General features: G+C 40.5%; 1 protein-coding gene across 1 annotated transcript in view; it reads right to left on the bottom strand.

Annotated features, from left to right (window-relative positions):
- MSH5 (mutS homolog 5) overlaps positions 1–19,064 on the bottom strand; it is a 2,353,005-nt gene that overhangs the window by 2,218,821 nt on the left and 115,120 nt on the right. The window contains exon 5 of the mRNA XM_044083236.1: positions 7,490–7,503. Within this exon, the coding sequence (XP_043939171.1) occupies positions 7,490–7,503 (14 nt within the window). The remainder of the gene's footprint in view (positions 1–7,489; positions 7,504–19,064) is intronic.

Below are 19,064 nucleotides of genomic sequence, written 5' to 3'. Positions count from 1 at the left end.
TACTCCAAGTGCTCAGGTTTCCTCCCACATTACAAAGACGTGTGTCTGGAGTGTTTTGCCCCGGGCGTCCACTGAAAACTGGCTCATTCCAAGTCGGACTTTCCCAAAATAAAAAAATAAAAAAATGTATTTCTACCCTATTTTTAAACTTCACTTTCATTTTATGCCACTCACTGCCTCTAATTTCTGGTGTAATATCTTCCCAAATAACACCCAAATTCCACTACACATTCCTTAAATTTCTTTCTTCGTAACAGTGGGGGGGACCAATGCCTCACCTTTACCTCATTACCCTGCATTTTTATTTTAGTAATTACTGGTGCATAATCTGAAATAGTTAATGTATGCGTGTCAAAATTCTCAATTAAATGCACTTGTTCCAGTGAAATTATAATCTGTTTAGTCTATCCCAGTTGTTGTACCTTGGGGAATGATATATAAATTCTCTCAGAGTCCTTACTACTGAATTCACATCTTCCATAAATTTCCTCAAGAATATACTCTCTATCCTTTGTTGCATTTTCCCTTCTAGAGCACCCCCGATATATCCTGTTGTAAATCAAATTCCACTCCCCACTTAAAATTAATATTCCCTGATGAAAGCAACTTATTTCAACCAAAACTTATTTTTAACAGTCATATTAGCAATTTTAGGTGGAATATAAATACATGTTAGAGTAACATTCCTTGCCAGTATGTCCTTACTAACACTAATCTATTTTTTTATTTTCCTCTTATATTAAATTGTTAGAGAAACTCAACACTAATAGAAGTAATCCTCTTCTCCTTTCTCCCAGATATTCTGCTGAATATCCATCCTGAAGTCCTTTATCAAACTCACATGCTCAGTTCTTTCCAAATGCATCTCCTGCACATTCCTATTTGCACTCTCCATTTCCTTAATATAATTAGTTTCCTTTTCTATCTATACCTGTGAGTCCATTTACTTTCCAAAATAATATGGAAAGTGTGGCCATTATAATAAGTCACTATTTCAAAATAACAGTTTTGTTTTTTTAAATGCCTATTTACATCTTTTGTGATACATGCATCTGCTATTGTTTGGCATGTCACTCCTTTATAAAGTTTGTTTTCTTAACACCGGAACCTGTCACATATTACAAGACTATTTTAATGAAAACCCTCAAATAAAAAAAATACCCTCATAACCTGTTAACTTAGTACAAACACAATAAACCATGTACATATTCAAATAATTGAGTTTAACCCTTCTAATAAGATCAATTGTTCCAAATCGCACAAAAACATCTGAGTAAAAACTAATTTCCCAACTAAGAAAGGAGAACTGGTTGTATCACTCCATGGGATAGTATGTGATGAAGGACACAAGTCTGATCTGTGGATGACGAATTACTCCCTGGAAAGGAGGAATTGCCTCCCACTGCCATCTGTAACTTTAATGAATAATCTTAAGAAACCATTTGTCGAAAATGATCCGTTCCCAAGGAGAAGAATAGAGATTCAGACTTTCTGAAGTGTCTGCCAGGGTGGGAAGGGAACAAAGTTGCTTAAATAGTCATTACTGTCTTTGGTGTTGGAAGTTTCCAGAATTCTTCTTGAAGCTCCCTTGCCATTTCTTCTTAAATGTCTGTTTGCTTGTATTTTATTTAGACCATTTATTCCGTTTATTACCAAAATTGGATGAGTAGTTAGAGAATCCCTTGGAAATTTTGGAAAAGGAGGGCTGAAAAATCAGATATTACCAGTATCAGCTTACCCATTTCACCACACTTTTTGATCACCTCTGCTGCAGAGTGGTCAAAAACTAAATCTCTAGCCAAAGGAAAGCTCACTTTTATCATCATCTAGGTGGTTCTCAGAATGCAGCCATACAAACCACCTCAAAACAGTACCAGTTGCCATAGTCCTTGAAGTAAACCTATTTAAGGGGTTAAAAAAACATTTCAGAGCTTTTCTGGAAAGGCTTACCCAGACTGCCACAGTTTACTGTGAGGGAAAGGTTAGTTTGCTTTTTATTTCTTGCATTTTCTATTACGTTATTGCCTTTTTCTATTTTGTATAATGTGATGTTTTCTTTATACTGTGTTTAACTTGTATTCTGCTTTTAACTGCTTATTAAAACTTGCAAACCACAGCTCTGCCACTTGCGAGTTAGACAAATGTTTCCTACCCTCCTTCCCTGTTACTGTTGTGTTCTTAAATACCACTATCTTTCTAGTTGCCTGCCCCTTATGTTAATTTGACCATATATATCATTTCCTCTCTGCTTTTACTGGCTGGTGTGAGTAAGTACAAAATTATTTTGTGAAATCACTCCACTTCAACTACTTAAATTTATTGGCCATCCTACTGTATTGCACAGTACCAGAATACAAAAGTGGCCACCTGCTTTCGCACTACCTTGCTCTTTTAAAAATAGTGGCTCTCCACTAAACCTTAACCTTTTAGACAAGTTACCCACTTTCATATCTAACTGTTTAGAGCACACTGCAGTGTTTAGGATAAACCATTTTTTATCTTACCTTTAAGCATCTATTGCAAAACAAGAGTTATTGGAGAGTCCATATTATGCCTCAGTAGTCATCTTGGGATTAGTGCATCTGTTTTCTCCTAGTGACATTTCCTGGAGACTGCTTATCACCAGAAAGTCTAATAACTGCTTTATAGGTGCCATCTCAGAATCTGTGCTTATATTCTGATCCTGGTGAGAGTAGGAGCAGAGGGCATTGATTCCTGACTCTTTCTGGTTGGAGTACAAGTGTCTGTGCTTAACGTACCCAATTGGTCTGGTTGCTATTAGAGGCATCTACCAGAAAAAGGCTACAAGCTTACAAACCCTTGCATCATCTGGGACAAGACTGCGGGTCAAACAGGCTATGGCCTGCTTCTCTTCTTAGGATTGGTGATAACATTTTGCTTCTAGTGGGAGAAGCAAGAGTATTGTATCCCAACAAAGTGAAGCTGTGGTGAGACCAGCATTAGTAGTAGCCAGGAAGTAGCCATTCATGCGACTTCCCCTCTTTTCATCATTCTCGACAAGCTAATTTGCTTTCAGTAAGTACTGCTCAATTTCTTTCTAACTTGAGAATATCTGCCTAAATACTTCATCCTTAAATTTTCAAGGTCTACATATTAGTTTCCCCTCAAGTGTCTGGCAGTGTTCTGTACAGACTCAGACAAGTGACATTTTCCTGTAAAAGCAAAATTGAAATTTCTCCAATATCTAGTTGCACACAGGACAACTAGGTGACAGTGACAAGCACTGTCCACATAGTTGCAAACCGGATACTCCTGACAGTAACTGATGTTCTCACTCCAAACAGTCTAATCAATAAAAAAGGTCTGTTGTCATGGATATGAACTTTCCTGTTGTCTTTGTTACTGGCTTGGTGGATATGGGCATCCTGAGGCAATGTAGAAATTGCCTCATGTTTACGAACAACCAGTTAATTCTCAAACAAACATACGGTATGTGAAAGATGTATTTACACAATATCACTGGAGGCAAAGCTCTTACATAAAAGTACTCCTAATGTCAATAAGATTGTCAGTAGTATACATGCTGCACCCACCATGCACAATTCAAAGCAGACATACAGACCCACATATACTGAGGCACTTGCATGCAACCTTCCTAAACCACAAAGACTACCTAGACAAAGTACACATAAGAAATACCATCAGCAGCCCCAAACGCACTCTTCAAAATAAGACCCACATCAACACAGAGCTACATTTCATGGAGCCTCTATCTCCAAGTCCTTAAGGCAAGACACCACACAATCCAACATTCTAGTCATTGGAGACTCCATTGTGAGACGCACTGATATCCTCCCACCAGGCTTAGTAAGGAAAAAGTTAGTCATTTGCTTATAAAGGACTAGGATCCACCACATTACACATATACTCAGGTCACTGGATCACAATTACCAATACAACTCAGTCATGGTCCACGTGGGAGTAAATGACCTGAGCTGGATCTCCCTAGACTATATGAAGAGACATCATAGAGCTTTCAGAATATGTCTCTCAGGCTAGTATGAGCCTAGTACTGAGCAGCATTTTACCTTCCCCAAGGATGATGCCACAATACAAACAAAAGATTATGGAATTTAATAATTGGTTTAGTTTCTGGTGTCATTCTAATGGGGTGCAATATTTGTCAGCATGGAAGGAGATGGTCAAACACTGCTTTGCCAGGTATGGTCTGCACCTTTCCCCTCTAAGCTTCGAATATTAGCTAAAACATAGTCTTCCCCATAGTTCTTTTTAAGCAATGCCAAAGTGAAAGTACTTCCAACACTGCAAATCAAAACCAAGAAAATCCAAAAGGTATTACTGCTCAATGCTTGGAGCCTAAACAAAAAAACTTCACTCCCTGGAAGCTCTCTCTACCCCAGAGAATGCGGATGTCTGTGTAGTCTCAAAGACGTGGTTTAAAACCGCGGAGAAAAGACACCAGCAGTGCAGGGTTATCATGCCTTCCACACATTTAGACCAGCTACTTCACAGCCAGGGACTAAAGATGGAGGTGTCTCTATTTACATTAAAAATAAATATACTTCAAGGCTGGTCAAACAGGACAATGCACTTTAGCTGCTCCATGTTCAAATCACCATTGGTAAAATCCAGTACCACTACCTTGCAAGCTATAGGCCCCCTCTATGACCCAGGAAACACATAACATACATTTAAACTTATTAGAAACACTAGCCATACAACCAAATACCATATTCATGGGTGACTTTAATTACCCCACTATTAATTGAGAACCCTATACGACATCAAATGTACATGCATAGAGATTTTTAGATTTTGTAAACACAAACTCCCTGGACCAGTTAAGTCAATACACCAACTAGGGGTGCAACCATACTGGATCTGGTCCTCAATATGGGAGAGTGATGCACACCCCCTACTGTAATGCCTTCCCTGGCAAGGTCAGACCACAAAATGGTCTCCTTTGAAGTAAAAATAAAACCCGGATCCCCAGCTAAACTGGGAATATTCAGGAACTATTCTAAGGCTAACTTCCTGCTACTAAGTGACAACCTGGCAAAATTTCAAGCCCCCATAAACTCCGAGAACACTTCTGCCTATGCAGAACTGTTCACAGAAACCCTGTACAAGCATGTTACTAGCTGCATAGAGGCAGTTGTACTCACCAGGAAGGAGGACAGAACTAAAAAAACAAGCCACCCCGGTGGAATCACCGGTGGAAATCACAAAATCAATCAGATGTATAACAGAAGTAAGAAAACCATGGCAAAAATTAGGAGGTGCAGCACATATAGCAGGGTAAAAGCACTTATTAAGCTAAACAAACAACTCAAGAGGACAAATAAAGTCTACCAAAGCCAAATTTGAGGCAAGTTTGGCCTCCCAGGGCAAGGACAACCACAAAGCATTCTTTAGCTATGTCCACAACCTCAAAGGCAATACACAATTGTGTGCAGACCTCACTGTAAACGGAGCCACCTACACTGACAGCCAGAAGATATAGCAAACCTCCTGGCTGATAATTAACCTCCAAATGTACTCCTCTGTCCCCCTCAACCTTCCCTTATGAAATATCATCAAATATAATTCCCCCTACTATCACTAGGGAACAGGTCCTTGATGCTCTCTCTCCAAGACTAAGAATACTGCATTATTGGGCCCAGACAATATCCCACGATGCCTTCAAAACAGCATGAAACATTACCTACCAGAGCCTCTGGAATTACTATTTAATTGTAGCCCCCAAACAGGCTTCATACCTCATAAATGGAGAAAGGCAACAATCATCCCTGTGCACAAAAGGTCAGTCATCTAAAGACCCTGGAAACTACAGACCCACAAGTCTCACTAGTCTTGTATGTAAAGCCTTAGAAATAATTATTATGGAGATGGAGAGTTATAGTAAGCCTCCAGACACTGGACCTAACCCAATTTAGTTTCATAAATGGCAGATCATGCCTACTCAACCAGGTGAACTTCTTTGAGAAGGTCACCAAAGCAGCAGATGAGGGCAAAATTGTTCACACTGCCTATTTTGTCAACAATGCCCCAGTGGGGTAGTGTGTCAAACGCCTTAGCCAGGTCAAACTCAAAAGGTTAAGTACAAACACGTATGTCACCCGGTGGATAACCAACTGGCTCACAGACAGGACCCAGGAAATTAGACTTGGGGAGTCCACCTCTACAAAAGGTGCCAGTCACAAGTTGAGTCCCACAGGGATCAGTCCTTGGACCTCTCTATTTTGGCATTTACTGCTTAGATATTAAGGCCAATGTCAGTGGTCTCTGGCTGACCAAATTTGCAGAGGATTGCAAATTAGGAGCAGTCACTGAATCTCACATGGACACAAATGTTCTCCAGGAGGGGGCAGGCATAGACAAAACTGGTGTCAGAGTCATGGACAAACACTAACTGCCAACAAATGCAGAATAGTATCCTTTGGGAAGTCATCCATTCCTGGTAACTATCATATTGACAACACAACCCTTAGAGTTGACCCAGTAGTCAGGGACTTAAGGACACACGGATAGTAGTCTAACCTTTGATCATCACATGTCTACAGTGCTGAGGAAATCAGTCTATGTTGCGCAACTTGCAAACAAAGGTATGGCATCTAAGTCCAATGAAGTCATTGTTCCACTGTATTCAGCATTCATCAGACCTATCAGAGTACAATGCCCCCCTTGGTATGTACCTAACCAGGCATATCCAGCAACTAGAACGCAGACAGAGATTCCTCACTGAAAGAATATAGGGCATAAGTAATATGTCCTATGCAGACCACCTCAAGGGCCCTATCCCTGTATTCTGTCTCCCTACAGGCTTTTGAGGGGAGATCTATGCCTGGCATACAAGGCATTGTCAGACCCCACTCTGGTGGACCTCCTGCATATCCACAAAACAAACAGTACTGGAATTACCTGTTCTAAAGACTTAAACCTTGTCAGTGACAGAAATAGGACCTGCTGGAGAGATAGGCATGTATCCCAGAGACTACCCAGTCTACAGAACAGGCTCCCTATCCATGTGGAGCAGAGTTCCTCCCTAATCCAATTTAAGTGCAACTTGGACAACCTGTAAAATGGTTCATCTCCCAGGACCATGCTTATACTTATCAAGGGTAATAAGAACTTGTCAGAAATTTGGGATGCAAGGCTAGGCTTAAAAAGGCCCTTGTGGTTGTTAGCCTAGCAAACGTTTATGAACCTAATCAACACAGTCAGACACACTGTATACAAGGAGCAGCGACATGAACAGTAGAATAAATTGCATTTAAAAAGATTTTTCCTCACAAAAGTAAACTGTAATAAAAAAAATCATTGTACTTTCACAATTAGTCAGAACAAACCTCAACATATGAACTTAACACTTGTGAAAGTCAGAGTTGTAGAATCATGCTCTTATTTCCCATAATTACCAATCTTCCTATCCTCATCAGAAACAGTAGGACTGTAATTAAGTGTTTAGCAGTAGAAGGATTAAGTTATGTAATCACCATAACTATACGTCTGTGTTGTCCACTTTCATTCTTCCTCAACGAACGGGCCTTAGATCAGACTGTCGCTTCTAAGATCCGACTGTCAAGCTCCTCCCTTTACCCATAATGCCCCTGATAACTGCATTACCTCAAATAAAGTTTTGCTGCTACTGTACCATCTTAGAAATAAAATCATCATAGTATTGCATAAAATGTGAGATAACAGAACTGGAGCTCAAACAGAACTGCGGTCCCCAAGAAAAAACATCAGGTCACTCCCAAAGATATGGATAGGGGGAAGAAGGGGGGGGTAGTTGTGGAAGGATGAAAATGGACAACACAGATGCATAGTTATGGTGAGTACATGCTTATATCTGATGTTGTCATTTTCATTAATTTCTCAACAAATGAGACAGGGCCCACAGCTACAGTAAACTTGGGTGACTTCATGGAAGGATGTTCCGGAGAACCACATAACCAAACGCAGCCTTGTTTCTGCAGATTACATCCAACTTGCAATGACCAATAAAAAGTATTGGCACTGGACCAAATAGCACCTGCACAAATGTCATCAATAGAAGCTCTGGCCCAAAAAGCAGCTGATGTAGCCATTGACATAGCTGAATATTCTTTTGGTTGCCTTAGCAAGGTTAACCCTCTCGAGGAGTAAACATGAGATACACAATCTGTTATCCATATTGGTTTTCCCATGTTGTTCTTAGCAAAACAAAACAATTGGTCAGTTTTCCTAATTTCTTTAGTCCTATGAAGATAAAAACAAGTTGCCTATGTATAGCTAATAGGTGAAGCATGTATTTTCATTTATTGAAAAATGCCCTTTGCTGATACAAACACCCGATAAGAATCAATGAAACCCAAAACCGAATGTACCTGTGGAAGTCAAATTAATATGGCAACAAATATAGTAGTCCAGTATAGTAGAATCACACAAATAAAAATTTAATGGTAAGCGCTTTCACAATACAACTAGGAATTGCTTCAGCAGACAACTGAATAAAAATGCTGATCAAAATTTAAAGGAGTTCTAATACAGACACCAATCAAAAACATTATTCACAAAAAAGACCCTCCACTTTATCCGTGTTACATATTCAACTAAATAATAAAAAGTATATGTAAAATATACAGCAGATAAATGAAAAGCAAACCACCAAGGGATAAATGCTCCAAAGCCAGTCACAAAACAAGATGTAAAGAAAATAAATAATAACTCTTAGGAGCAACCGAGCATGAAATAAAGTCTCCAGCATCAGTTGAATACCAGTTAGACAGCAGAAGTATTATAGTATCCAGGTTAACTCGTTCCAGATAAAACAAAGTATCTTTAATTCAGGCACATAAGATAGGTAAGCGCTTTTGCCAAAAGGCTTCCTTAAACCATTAGCAAACAGATACTAAAACCTTTAGCTGTCTTATATACAGTAAATAATTAACTGAATTAAACCCAATGACATCATCAAAAATTTAAAGTCATAGGCCAGATGAAGTAGGCGTATACTAAAACATACAAAAATACAAAAGTATTTCCATATATAAAAATACAATGCTGAATCAAACATTGGAATAACACTCATAGAATATATATAATTATATAAAAACATTAATATAATAAGTAAAAATACACTTCAAATACTAATAACTAAAATAGAATTTTAAATCATTGTCTTAACAACTATCTCCTGTTTTTCAAAACAGGCTTTAGTGGAATTTTGTCATTCAAACCTGGACTAACATGTGCCTTGAATTTAATAATCCATTTAATTTCTATTCTTTCCGTGTAGTTTCTGATATCTCCCCCTCTAGAACTGGGGTTATTCACCTGAAGAACCATGAATTGAAATGTATGCTTAATATATCTCAAGAACATGCTTGGATAAAGCATTGGTACTAGATTGAATACGTATTTGATAACGGTGTTCTCTTATCCTATCCCATCCCTAAACCTTCTATCAGTTTTACCTACATAGAATGCAGGGCAACAGGTAAACAATGCAAGGTAGACTACATGTTCAGTGTTGCAGTTAGCTACAACAACAAACTGGAAACATCGTGATGTGACTGGATGAACAAACATATTGTTATTGTAAACGTAGGAACAAAAGTTAAAATTATTACATGGAAATGTACCATTTCTATGGAAGCCATTATTTGAGACTTCCAACATGTTAGGATAACATAGAATTCTATGCAAATTATTCTTATTCTTAAATAAAAATTGTGGATTATCACCCACAATCTCTTTAATTGATGGATCAACAGTCAGGACCTTCCAATGCTTATAAATAATTTCTCTGACATCATTAAAATCATTTGTATAAAACAGAAAACTTCTGTATAACTTTCACATCATTACTTGCATTTCCAAAACAAAAACATCTAGAAAAAGAAGTTATGTACCTACCATAATGTTCCATGTTCGTCGTCTCCTCTCGCCTTCTTTCTTGCTGGTTGGGTTCGGAGCTGATCTTCTGCGCCGACTCGGCCATCTTCTAAAGCTCGAGAGGTACATACTGGCTCGAGGCCTACCCATATCCAATGATGCCTGGCACTAGAAACCCAGATCTCGTTTGGTGAGACTAACAGCAGACAAAGTGATGAAGGAATCCTATCCTATCATACCAAAGCCCAACTAGAGAGACTACTAGGTAGAGTGGGATAAGCCAGAGAAGACTCAGCCAGTGTAAATCCATAGAGAAACTCTTCTCTGTCTAGTAGGATAGGGGGGTGGAGGGTGAGACGCAAGAAAGAAGGCAAGAGGAGACAACTAACAGGGAACGTTATGGTAGGCACATAACTTCTTTATGTTAAGTTGTCTATCTCGTCTTCATTCTTGCTGGTTGGGACAGCGTCCCTAGCACCTAATATCCTGGGTGGCTCAGTGGAACAGACTCTTCAGAACAGTGGAACCAAAATCAGCTCTTCTCCTGGAAACCACATCCAGCTTATAATGCGAGATGAAAGTATGAGGATTTGCCCAAGTGGCCGCTGCACAAATAGATTCCATGGGCAACCTAGCTTGAAACGCAACAGAAGTGGCTAAGGCTCTGGTGGAGTGGCCCTTAGGTTTAACAGGCAATTCTTTCTTCCTGAGCTGATAGATAAAGATTATGATAGAAGTCAGCCAACTAGATGAAGTTACTTTTGATACTGGTAGGCCTTGTTTGCCCTCTGCATAAGAGAGGAAAAGCTGATCTGATTTTCTGAAGTCCTTAGTCCTATGCAAATAAAAGCGCAGTTGCCTGTGAACATCTAATTGATGTAACTTACATTATCCCCTGTTGGAATGGTTGGGAAAAAATACAGGAAGGTCAATGGACTGGTTCAAGTTATTCTCAGAAGAGACCTTGGGAAGGAAGGAAGGGTTATAGTCCTAAGAGAAACCCTGTCTTTATGGAACACTAGGTACGAGGGATGGACACAGAGCCTGCAGTTCAGAAACTCTTCTCGCTGAAGTAATTACTACCAGAAAAAGTGTTTTCCAAGATAATAACTTCAAAGAACAGGAAGCTGCAGGTTCGAAAGGGGGCAAAATTAGAGAGGACAGAATCAAATTCAGATCCCACAGGGGTGGAAGATCCCTAACCGGGGGCCTGAGCAGAGTGGTTCCTTTGAGGAAGGCCTTACAAAGCTTAGGAGACATTATACTAATTTCTGAAAGGCCAATGTGAAAATTTGAAATTGCGGCTAACTGCACTCTAATTGTAGTGGAAGCGGACCCAGAATTAAAGAGCTCCACAAGAAATTCCAGAATGTGGTGAACAGGGGCTGAAAAGAAGTCTATATTCTTGGCCTCTGCCCAGAAGAAAAACGTTTCCACTTACTAGTGTTTTTCTAGTGGTAGACTTGTGCAATGATAAAATGATTTTACGCACAGATTGGGAGATATCAGGAAGCCTGGTTAGGGTTGGAAGTGGAGCAACCAAGCTGTGAGCTTGAGAGATTGTAGGGAATGATGCAGCCCACCCGACTGATGGATCAGGAGGTCTGGAACTGGGTCCAGAGTCCAAGGCTGCTCGATAAGATGATTATGAACAGAAACCATATTTGTCGAGGCCAGTACGGAGCAATGAGGATCATTCTGCAACCCAATACGGTAGCTTTCTGAATCAGCTTGGGAATTGGGGGAAAAGGAGGGAATGCATACATAAGTCCCTGAGGCCAATCATGGACTACAGCGTCTCTGGGGGAATGCTCTGGATGTGGTAGGAGAGAGAAGTTGCTGCATTTGCTGTTGAAGGAGGTGGCAAAGAGGTCGCAGCAAGGTTGCCCCCATTTGCGGAAAATTTGGTCCGCTACTACTTGATTCAGAGACCACTCATGAGGCATGAGAATAGCTCTGCTTAGCCTGTCTGCTATGACGTTGGATTTTCCAGGGATGTGCATTGCGGTCAGAAACCATTGGGAAGAGATCGCCCATTGCCAGAGTCTGAGTGCTTCTCGACATAGGGGGTAGGACCTGGTTCCGCCCTGCTTGTTGATGTACCACACGACAAACATATTGTCCGTTTGAATTGCAATTTTCCCAGTAGGAAGAGTCCTGAAGAGCTTGCAACGCTAAAAGCAGAGCCCTCATCTCCAAGATGTTTATGTGCAGATGGTACTCGCGGTTGCCAGGTACCCTGGACTGTTCTGCCCTGATAATACCCCCCCCCCCAAATCAGGGAGGCATCCGTGGTCACCGTAGCAACTGGAGGGGGAAGTACAAAAGGTCTGCCCAGTGGAACTGATGAGGAGACCATCCACCATACAAGGTGCTTTTTGCATGTTTCTGTGAAGATAATCATGTGAGACATGGGAAGCTGCTGGAAGGACCATTGGGTAAAAAGAAGCCATTGGAGGATCCTCATGTGAAAACGTGCCAGTGGGATGAGTATGATTGCTGCTGCCATGAGACACAGGGTTTGGAGGACAAACCTGGCTTGAATTATCTTGCATTGTAACAAGACCTGGACATGCCACTGAATGACTTAACACCCTGTCTAATGGAAGGCTGGCTGACCTGTCTTTTGTATTTAAGTTTGCGCCTATAAAGATGATAGACTGACAAGGCGACAAAGCAGATTTTTAAAATTTATAGTGATACCTAGTCTGGAGCACGTCTGGATAGTATAGTCTCTGGCTTACAGAAGGTGATGCCTGGTGGTAGCAGTGAGGAGCCAGTCATCTAGATACGGAAACACCTGGAATCCTTGCCATCTCAGGTGAACAGTAACTACTGCCATACATTTGGTGAACACCCTGGGGGCTGTGGTGAGACCAAAGGACAGAGCTCTGAACTGATAATGGCTGGCTCCCAGCCGGAAGCACAGGAATCGTCTGGAGCGCCTGTCCATTTTGATGTGGTAGTACGCGTCCTGAAGATCTATGGAGCACATCCAATTGCCCTGACCCAGGAAGGGTAAAATGAACTGTAGCATGACCATCCGAAACGTTGTTCTTTGTACAGACCTGTTTAGTCTGCTCAGATCCAAAATGGGTTTCCAGTCCTCTGTCTTTTTTGGTACCAAAAAGAACCTAGAGTAAATTCCGGATCCTTGCTGGTCTGCTGGGACTTGCTGGATGGCCCTTTTTCTTAGCAGTTTTGAAACTTCCTGAACTGCTTGATCCCTAAAATTGGGTGGAACATCTGGAAGGGACTGGTTTGACAATAAAGGAGCATGAACAAAGGGAATTCTGTAGCCTCCGGATATAACGGCCTGTACCCATCTGTCTTGTGTTATTTCTTGCGAGGCTCTTCGGTACAGCGATAATCTTCCCCTGACTGCCTCCAGAGGTGGGCAGCCGGGCAACCCTTCAGGGATGCTGGAAGGGCTTAGAGAAAGATTCTCTTTCTGCCCTGGTTTTGCGGACCCCCTCTGCCACGAGGGCGGCGTCTGTTATGGTTCCCTCCTCTGCCCCTGGAGGGAAACTCATCACGTGTGTCCGGCAAGGCTCCCTGGGATTTCCGGAACCACATCTTTCCACTCTTCTGACCCTTGGGATATGGTCTGGAAGGAGTGGAAAAACTGACTCTCACGGCAGAGAGTCTTGCCTTCCTGCTCACACCTGGTAAGGGTATCCTTCACCTGTGATCCAAAGAGAGCGAAAACATCAAAAGGGGTGTTGGTGAAAGACGCTCTGAAAGGTTCCACAAAGTTACATAGCCGCATCCAAGCGTGCCTCCTTAGGGCCACACCTGTGCCTGCGTCTCTACTCGCCCCATCGGCTACATATGAAATGAGTTTACCACTGAGTTAAGAGTTGCCAGCTGGGAGGCTGCCTTAGCCTGAGCCCCCTCAGCTGATGGATCTTGGAGGGTATCTCCAAGCTCTTTCAGGAGATCCCTCTGAAGGCGGGTAAAGTGGCACAGGTAATTCAGGGACCGCATAGAAAAGGTCGCTGAAGAGAACATCCACTTCCTATATCTGTCCATCATCCTGGATTCCTTGTTAGGGGGATGGACAGATGAAGTTTCAGCCAACTCCTCCTTTGTGGCCACCGCTACCACCATGGCATCAACAGGGACACCTTTGGTCAAGAACTGTTAGTCCGAACCACCACAGACATCAGTGGGTCGAAAGGCGGAGACACCCAGGAGGTGGAAGGTCTGGATCCAAAAGCTTCCAGGAATACAGACTCATCCTCAGAAGGGCTTAGGGCAGTCCAGTTCCCCCTCTGTCTAAGCATCTCAAGGATGTCTGAAAAGGAGACCTCTTCAGAGGGGGATCTTGGGTACCCTTCCGACTCCTCTAAGTCGGTATCCGATGTGACAGACTCGAGGGAGTCAACATGCTTCCTCTTGCATTTCCTCTTGCGAGGTGGCTCCTCTGAAAGATCAGGGGAGGCCTCGGAAGAGGAGGATACACCCAGCATGAGTCACACTTCTTGAATCCAGACGGCTTAGGATCCTTGGACATCCTAACAGAAGAAAAAAACAAGGAAAAAAAAACACACACACCAAAAGGTTAAGGTAACAAATCACAATAAAATATACTACAGTTACCAGAACCACTACACTACAAAAAACTATACTGAGCTATAGCAAAACTAACTTTTTTTTTTTTTAAGGGAGATAGGAAGAAAAAAAGATTATCCTCTAAATTAAATGGACACCTTCTAGATGTAAGGTTATCCTCTAACTTAAAAGGAGAACCTTAAGAGAAAAGAGAACGGGGGGAGGGGAAACTAATGAGTTTCTGAGGGGAAAAGACAAGGATTCAGACACAAACACACTATAATTACCAAAGATCTATCTAACGATAATTTCTATGCTAAAATAACTAGTTTTAAGACAGAAAAAGACACAATATAAAAGTTTTATACGACCTGAGCCCATAGAGCAACCTCGCAGCAGAAGCGGCAAACGAGATTTTGGTTTCTAGCGCCAGGCATCATGGGATATAAGGAGGCCTCGAGCCAGTAAATAGTTCTCAAGCTTTAGAAGATGGCCGAGTCGGAGCCAAAGATCGGCTCCAAACCCAACCAGCAAGAATGAAAGCAAGATAGACAGCTTAACATTAAATGTTTCTACCAGAGTCAGAAAAATATGGGGAGGCTCTATCACTTCTATACTGTTCAATACTTCTTATAGCAGTCAGATATGTTGTGTATGTTACATGATCTGGCTAGCAGTTTCCCTTAAGATCTATTAGTTCCTTCTCATACCCTTCTTGGGTTGGATTAAGCCTTGAGGCTCTAATAGCTTGTCCTTTGATGATATTATTAAAGACAAACTTCGGGTGCATACTTCTGTGTAACAAAGTATTCCTATAACAAGATTTCCTATACACACCAGTATTAAGTTTGCCATTGCTCAGTCTCTCTATATAAACATCCAAGAAATTTATCTTATGAGTAAACTCATCCATTGTAAAATTTTAAATAGTCTGTCAGTGAATTGATTTCAAAGAAAATATACAATTCACTTTTACTACCCGTCAACAAAAGAAAAAGATCATGTACAGAACATTTGTAGAAGATCACAAATTTCTGAAAACTGTGTAGCGGGAATAAATATTCCCTTTCCCATATAGCCATCACCAAGTTGGCATAGCTATTGACACAAGACGCCCATAGCTATGCCATCTTTCTGTATAAACATATTAAACACAAAAATATTTTCTAATACTATCTTTATCTTTTAGTATCTGTTTGCTAATGGTTTGAGGAAGCCTTTTGGTGAAAGCGCTTACCTATCTTATGTGCCTGAATTAAAGATACTTCGTTTTATCTGGAACGAGTTATTCTTGGATACTATAATACTTCTGCTAACTGGTATTCAACTGATGCTGGAGACTATTTCGTGCTGGGTTGCTCCTGAGCGTTATTATTTATTTTCTTTATATGTAAAATAAGTTTGTAACACACTGCATGTATTAAAAATGCAAAATGTACAGTATATAAAAAAACTTAATGCAGTATAACATATTAAAGAGTGCACTCAAAGATTAAATGCATTACCTAAGGGGACGGGTTTTGAGTATAGGTTTCAAGGGGACGGAATCATTAAGACCCAGTCCCCTGTGAGCTCCCAATCTCAATGTCCATCTCCTCACAGCATAAGCGGGACAACCTCATTGACCGTCCCTCAAGAATATTCGTAAAAACATGAGGTGCATGCATACTCTTGCGATGCAAGTAAGCCGGACAATAGCAAGATTTTCTGTGTAACTCAGTACTCCATTGGTTGTTACACTTAACACAGTCTCATCTAAATAATCAATACTACTAATACAGTAGTTGATAGTAAATTTCAGAAAGATTTCTGTGTTATATGGTTATAGAACATGTTCAAACTTTGCTCGTCACCTTGCCAACCAATAAAGAGATCATCCACAAACCGCCTGTAAAATACAATGTGTGGATTATCTACCAAGTGTTCTTGTTCCCACTCCACCATTACCAGATTAGTGTAGGTGTTGGCGTAGCTGGTGCCCATGGCTACCCCCGCTTTCTGCCAATAGCAGGTATCTTCAAACAAGAAAAGATTATGACCCAAGACCACCTCGAGAAGTAAACATAAAAAGTCTATCTTCTCCATTGTAAATTTTCGTCATTTAATCAAGAGGGATTGGACCTTAGCTATCCCCTGGTCATTAGGTATGCTAGCAAAGAGGGAGACCACATCAAGTGTTGCTAACATTTTTAGCTCAACTGGTTTCAACTCTTGAATAACTTTGTACAAGTCCCTGAGAAAATACTCAGTGTCCTTTAATACTTGTGGAAAGTCAAGTAGAACTTCTCAGTTCATATTCCAAGTAAATAGAAATCGGCTCAGTTAGTCACCCTGCACCCACTACAATTGGTCTAAATTTGGGTTTCTGAGGATCTTTGTTTATTTTTGGTGGGCCATGTAAACGGGGAATCAAGGGTTTTTCCACCCACAAATATTGAAATAAAGTGTTGTCTATCAATCCCATGTTCTTACTTTCCAATAAAGTGTTGAAAATATCCCTGGATATGTTATCTTCTCCAAACCTACTTTTTCGTATTTACATCATTTAACATTTCACACATCATAAGAGAATAATACTCTGAATTTAAAATCACCACAGGCTCCCCCTTATCAGCAGAATGTATAACTATCTGCTGGTTGGATTATAAGTCTTTCATAGCTTGCCTTTCCAATGCTGTTAAATTGTTAGTAACGGTATTACTTTTTTTCAACATAAAATCTGTAGCATACATTTTCACATGTCTTCAAAAAGATTTGAAAATTAGCAGGCAAAACAGGTACATGTGTACTTCTTTTCTTGTGTATTTTGTTCTCGTAGAGAGATACACATTCAGAGAACTGCTGTTTCAAAGCTACATTATGTACATATAGACGTATAGATATTAGTAAGTCACCAACATTATGTCCATGGAAGGAATAAAATTCAAACCTTTGTTTAAAAGCATAACCTCAGCTTTGCTAAGGGTATAATCTGAGATATTCCATACTAGTCCCCCTTGAGTATACCCCCACATCTTTTTTAGGGTGCATGGCTGCATACTGGTTTGGTGCTTCCTTGTGCTTCAAATTTGCCTTTTGAAAGTCCTGGTCGAGCAATCTTTTCCTTCCTGAACGGAAGGGTAATGGAAAATTTGGTTGGACCAAACCCTTGGGCTCTGAAATAATCTTCCTTCTAACCACAGGATTCAAAGTGACAATGTTAGATGTATCCTGTGTGTCATTCTCCCCAAACACTTCCATAGGTGTGGAGTATGTGGAATGTGCCACCTCTGTGTTCTTAGGCGATAATAAAGCCCCTTCATTTTGCAGATTAACTAGGGCCTCACTAGTATTACCTGCAACGGCAACACAAGGATCTAAGGTGTTCATTAAGGGAATCCCAGCTTCAATGTTACTACTGGAACGCCCTTCTCTCACGGCATTAGTAGAATGCTGCCCTGATGCAGCCTCAATGGTAGAACTCTCTTGTAATTCAAGTCTATTGGTTGAGCCCTCACGTTGTACTAACCTATTCACAGGTAGCTTTTCTTTAATTACACTGTTTCTTGGCCACACAAATACCTGCCGGTTAGAAAAGTCCGAAAAAATCCCTTTTTAACTTTTCCTTTTTCTGTTCCAAAAGTTTATTCTCATACCTGAGAATCTGGTCAATTAGTTCATTCATGAATAGCTCAGTTGGCCCATCACCACAAATCAGTTCTTGCTGCTGTTGTATTTTACTATTCAGTTCTCTCCCAATGGGCAGAAAAAAAAAAAAATCAACAAGTAATTTTAAATAGGACTTACTGGTTTCTAGGTTTATTTTCTGCCAAGCAGTTAGTAAAACAGAATAAGCTTTTCCATACGTCGGCATGTTTAGAACACGTAAACCCCTAGGTATAACTTCTTTATCCAAACATGCCTCTAGATAGAATCGCTGACACTGTAAACGCTTGAACCTGTACATATCGTTCTCAATGGGTTTTTTTTTTTTAAGTGTGTAGATATTGTATTCATTTTCTTGCTTTGAAACGGACTCCTTCTCGACATCTAAAAATGCACAGTTAATTAAGGGGTTAGCATACTCAGTCAATACCCCTATCAACCGATTGTCAAGGCTTTTATCCAGGATGCTGTAAATGGTAGTACCTTCAGCCATCCCCTCAGCAGTTGAAGAAATTGAAAAAAGCCCTTTGCTGACACAAAAACCAGATAAGAATCAATGAAACCCAAAACTGAAGGTACCTGTGGAAGTCAAATTAATAAGGCAACAAATACAGTAGTCCAGTATAGTAGAATCACACAAATAAAATTTAATGGCAAGCGCTTTCACAATACAACTAGGAATTGCTTCATCAGACAACTGAATAAAAATGCTGATTAAAAATTTAAAGGAGTCCTAATACAGACACACCAATCAAAAACATTGTTCACAAAAAAGACCCTCCCCTTTTCATCCACGTTACATATTCAACCAAATAATAAAAAGTATATGTAAAATATGTTCGTAACATGCTGCATGTATTAAAAATGCAAAATGTACAGTATATAAAAGAAATTTAATGCAGTATAACATATTAAAGAGTGCACTCAAAGATTAAATGCATTACCTAAGGGGACAGATTTTGAGTATAGGTTTCAAGAGGACGGAATCATTAAGACCCAGTCCC

The sequence above is a fragment of the Protopterus annectens genome, chromosome 9.part0 (assembly GCF_019279795.1).
Source record: "Protopterus annectens isolate FY-2018-M chromosome 9.part0, PAN1.0, whole genome shotgun sequence".
NCBI classification, from domain to species: domain Eukaryota; kingdom Metazoa; phylum Chordata; order Ceratodontiformes; family Protopteridae; genus Protopterus; species Protopterus annectens.
The sequence above is the reverse complement of the archived record's forward strand: the minus strand, read 5'-3'. Positions and strand labels throughout refer to the sequence as shown.